The sequence below is a fragment of the Tachysurus vachellii genome, chromosome 7 (genome assembly GCF_030014155.1).
Source record: "Tachysurus vachellii isolate PV-2020 chromosome 7, HZAU_Pvac_v1, whole genome shotgun sequence".
Lineage (NCBI taxonomy): Eukaryota > Metazoa > Chordata > Actinopteri > Siluriformes > Bagridae > Tachysurus > Tachysurus vachellii.
In genome coordinates, this window is record NC_083466.1 from 3,691,819 (window position 1) to 3,696,390 (window position 4,572).

At 35.3% G+C, this 4,572-nt stretch overlaps 1 protein-coding gene across 1 annotated transcript; it reads left to right on the forward strand.

Annotated features, from left to right (window-relative positions):
- Window positions 1-2,076: 2,076 nt before the first annotated feature.
- On the forward strand, window positions 2,077-3,918 carry LOC132847861 (retinol-binding protein 2-like). Its single transcript, XM_060873379.1, has 4 exons — window positions 2,077-2,188; window positions 2,281-2,459; window positions 3,502-3,603; window positions 3,731-3,918. The coding sequence occupies exons 1-4, from the start codon at window positions 2,116-2,118 to the stop codon at window positions 3,782-3,784; spliced, it is 408 nt and encodes a 135-aa protein (XP_060729362.1). The 5' UTR covers window positions 2,077-2,115; the 3' UTR covers window positions 3,785-3,918.
- Window positions 3,919-4,572: the final 654 nt, after the last annotated feature.

Sequence of the window (4,572 nt, forward strand, 5' to 3'; positions counted from 1 at the left end):
AAGAGGACGGTTCTGCTATTCAAGGATACAGTAAAATTTAACTAGCTACAGTACAAAGAAAATGACCTGGTCCAGAATGCAAGGACATAGCAGATGATTATTTTCCTTTCTAAGCCTTTTGGCAATTCTTACTTTCACCAATAAATGAATCTTTCCTTTCAGGGTTTTGCCTTACATAGATTCCACACAAAAACTACCAAGTGGTTATTAGTTTAGAATCCTTGGTTGGTTAACCAAGTTAGATTTTAACAATTTTTTTACTTTTTTGTTTGTTTATTTGTTTGTTTATCCAGACCAAAAATATATCCTACCAGACCATGTCCTGTCCTACTATCCTATGACCTACCAGGTCAAGACAGTGAATGCTCCATTTCACATATTAAATATTTGGCTAATGATGCTCCAGAAGGTGGTGATAATGTGCAGCAAAATTGGCTTTACAAGATACTAAAGGAAAGACCATTCAGATTCATGGCGAAAAGCGCAGTGCAAGCAACAGAAGGTGCAACAAATTAGTAAAAAGATCTGTATATTTACTCCATAAAAGATTGTCTATTGTTCGCATGATTTCTGTGTAAAGGTTGGAATATAACAAAGGTTGAATAAATCAAAACAGAAACATTAGTGCCTTTTGATTAAAGGATTATTTAAGCACTGTGTCCCTACATATTTATAATTATGTTCAGCAAACCTGCGTTAAACTCCTCTTAAGTGTCAAAAGCTTAAATTATCTTTCACTGTGTATACCATTGGGTCTTGACAACCTTGGATCTGCACTGTATATATATTGTATACACTGATATAAGAATTAGCTTCATGAAATAACAGAGGGTTGGGGTTTATCACATTCATGAAATGACAATGAACTCAATTCACACAGAACTTGTTAAGAAGATGATCTTAGATAACCTGCACAGTAGTTGCACTGCTTTCATCCGGTTAGAAAGTCACGCTCTGCCGACGTTGCTTTGTTCTTGTGATGCAGACAGGCGTACTGGTATCTCCTTGCTAAAGGGCAAGCTTTTGTTCACATTTATTCTATAGGATCGGCTGGAAATGGCCTGTGAAATTGCTTTCTGGGAGTTAATAACCAACAGCAGCTTTGCCCGTGCAATTGGGCATCGTCAAAGTGATCTTCCCACCAACACTAGGTGTGTCATAGACTGGACAGGACATCCATCCAATGCAGAGCATCATGCACACATATGTAGATTATATTTATCTTCTCATGTTGGGAGCCGTCATGTGCGCAATATGAGAACTTTTTTCACAACTGGGGATTTATTCTATTATTCTGGATCTTTCTTAATGACTGTAAACGGCATTTATTTGGTCATCACAAAAATCTACACACTGCTGACCCCTACTGTACTTTTATATTTAACACTGCAAATGCTGACTACATAGAATTGTGTGCAGCACTTTTAAGCTAAACAAAAAAGTGGTCCATTTTATTACTGTAACATATATCAGTCAAGGTGCAATGTAGATTCATGACAGGCATTAGATAAAAATGTGATGGTTGCATTTTTCGGTTTCCCATTTTCGTTATTATTAAACTTTTTTTATTGTTCTGATTGTTCTGAACACTAAATCATTTAATGATGACTTTTTTTTAATTACAGGTCAATCAAAAAAGGGTTTTTTTTAATAGTCTGGATCCAAGACCAACAGGGTATCAAACTATATCATAAATATCCTGAGGAGTATCTTTTTAACATAACGAATATGGCACAACTACGGTGATGTCCCACATATTAACCCCAAGCAACTAAGCAATCAAGAGTACAAGGATAACTCTTAAGGAGCTGGAGCGGTCCACAAGGCATGATGGATACTCAGCAAACATGGGGGAAAATCGTTCTCTGATAAAGTTTACATTGTGTTGGCTGCTCAGAAATTCACTTACATTACAGGATTATAATATAATCTATGAATACATGTTTATTTTTCTCTCCTTCTTATTCCATCGGCTGGACTGGGATGTATGACTTATTTTGGCTTTTCTCCCATTCTTTCTTATCTTTAGTACTGTGACCGTATTACTTGCTCCAGTATAAAGTCCCAGATCAGCATGCTCTCTTTCATTCTGCCCAAAGTTCACCGCACACCATCATGCCTATTGATTTCAGTGGGACGTGGGTTCTGGAGAAAAATGACAACTTTGAGGATTACATGAAAATACTCAGTAAGCCCCAATGAGAAGCGTAAGATTATATGTAATGATTTTTTTCTGGTACATTTGGTGCATGCAGATTGATTACTTTTCTTTTTTTGTAGACATCGATTTGGTCACTCGAAAGATTGCCATTCATTTGTCTCAAACCAAAGTTATTATCCAGGATGGAGACAAGCTTACAATAAATACACTCAGCACCTTCAGGAACTATGAGATGAGCTTGACAATTGGGGAGGAGTTTGACGAGTATACCAAGGGACTTGACAACAGAATGCTTAAGGTAGGTGTGAACATGTAACCCAGTTTTTTTTATTTTTTAATGGCCAGGCCTTTGATATTTTCCATCAAAGCCGCTACATGACTCACGTATTTGTCATGTATATGTCTCTTGTATATGACTCAAGATATATGATATAGTTTGACGTGTTATAACTAACATGATAGTTCTGAAAATCCTGGAGATGGTGTAAAATGGGAGAAAACAACTGTTCATAGTTGTTGTAATGTGGTATTATAGGATGTACAGTATGTCAAGTGATAACAGGGAACTGGTTTTACAGATGATCCCCAACTCTAACTGTAAATCTAAATAAATAAAAAAGTATGATGTATCATTCTTTAATAAAACATACTAATTGTTGGCAAATTGGTGTGGTATAAGAGGAATAACACACCTCAGAATGAGCTGTTATTGGAATATAATGGAGTAGTTGACTATAACCTTATTATACTTAGAGAAGTATAGAAGTGGAAAAGTGCTCATTTTACCTCTGGGTTGGTGCAAGAGCTACCAGCCAGTCATCGGTCCTCATCGGTAAGCTCATGTATGCAGAAGTGGTAGAGATAACACTTTTCCCAGAACAAGCTGCCCGCTAACATATAAAAATTATACAGTATGTTGTGTCTGGTGTCCTGAAACACGGCTGCTGTGTTAGAACTCACCACATAACGTCTGAAATCTTCCCCTCGCTTGCTTGCTCACTCACTGGATCATATACACTACTGACAACTAACAAGAATATTGCATGAATAAAAGCACAATCTGTATTGTTTAATTACAAATTAAACAGTTATGCTTTATGATACAGCCATTAAACAATCACAGTATCAAAAAGATGCCTCACCAGATTCTTTTTTTTTCTTTTAAACCTAAAAAAAGTCCTCTATATATTTGAAAGCACTATATTCATTATTATTATTATTATTATTATTATTATTATTATTATTATTATTATTATATTTGACTGGTAATTAAAGCTTGTTGTGTGCAAAATGTTCATTATTAAGAAAGCACTGTGAATGACATTTCACTGTGAGAACAGACTTTGGTCAGCTGGCAGGGTGATACATTGGTGTGCACACAAAAGGGAGAAAAGGCCAACCGTGGATGGAAGCACTGGATAGAGGGAGATAAACTACACTTGGTAAGCCTGAAGTGATTCAGTTACTGTCGTAATGCTTGACAAACGTCTTATGTACTTGAACTGGTTTTCGTATCCATTCTATCACCACTGTATCAGTTGTTTTTCTGTTATGAACTTATTTTTGCAGGAGCTGTATTGTGAAGACGTTGTTTGTCATCAAGTGTTCAGGAGAAAGCAGTAGTGTCTACTATGATGGTCATTAAACAAGAAAATAATAAAGCCTCTGTTTTGTCAGGAATAAAAATGACAATAAAAGTATATGTAATATTAGGTGTAATAATGGTCATTTACACTGTATTAAAAAATTCTAATTTCTGACACTGAAATATTTCATTCATGTGATGTGTTTGAATCTGTTTTGTTTGTTTGTTTGTTTGTTTAAGCCAGTTACAAATTTTGTTTGCTAGCTTGTTGCTAATCTCACAGCACCTCACACACTCTTTTAACGAGCACGCGCGCAAAAAAGGCTCGCGCTTAGACATGCCGTCCTCGCGCAAAATAAATAAATTAATAATAATAATAATAATAATAATAATAATAATAATAATAATAATAAACAGTTAAATTAACAGTAAAAAAAACAGACGTCACCTTTATTTTACCAAAATATTATCAAAATGTTAGTAAAAATATTTCCCCTACCCACGTGACCATACATATTCGATTGTGATTGGTGGACTATAAACTCATTAGCGGCATCTAGTGGTCGATATTGAAGGTACGAAGGACTAGATGTGATGGAGTAATTAAAGATTAATAGCTGCACTTCGTATCTTTGACCACCAGATGTCACTAAACATGCTGAAAAGCCATTTAATCTAGAACTAGAAACTTAAAGACACATAGTTTAAGTGTTTCAGGAAGAGGTAAATCTAGGGAAAGTTCATATATATGTATACATATATATATATATAAAACCACTTGTTTTCTCCAACAATAGCTCATTTCGGATGAGATTCATTCTCCTGC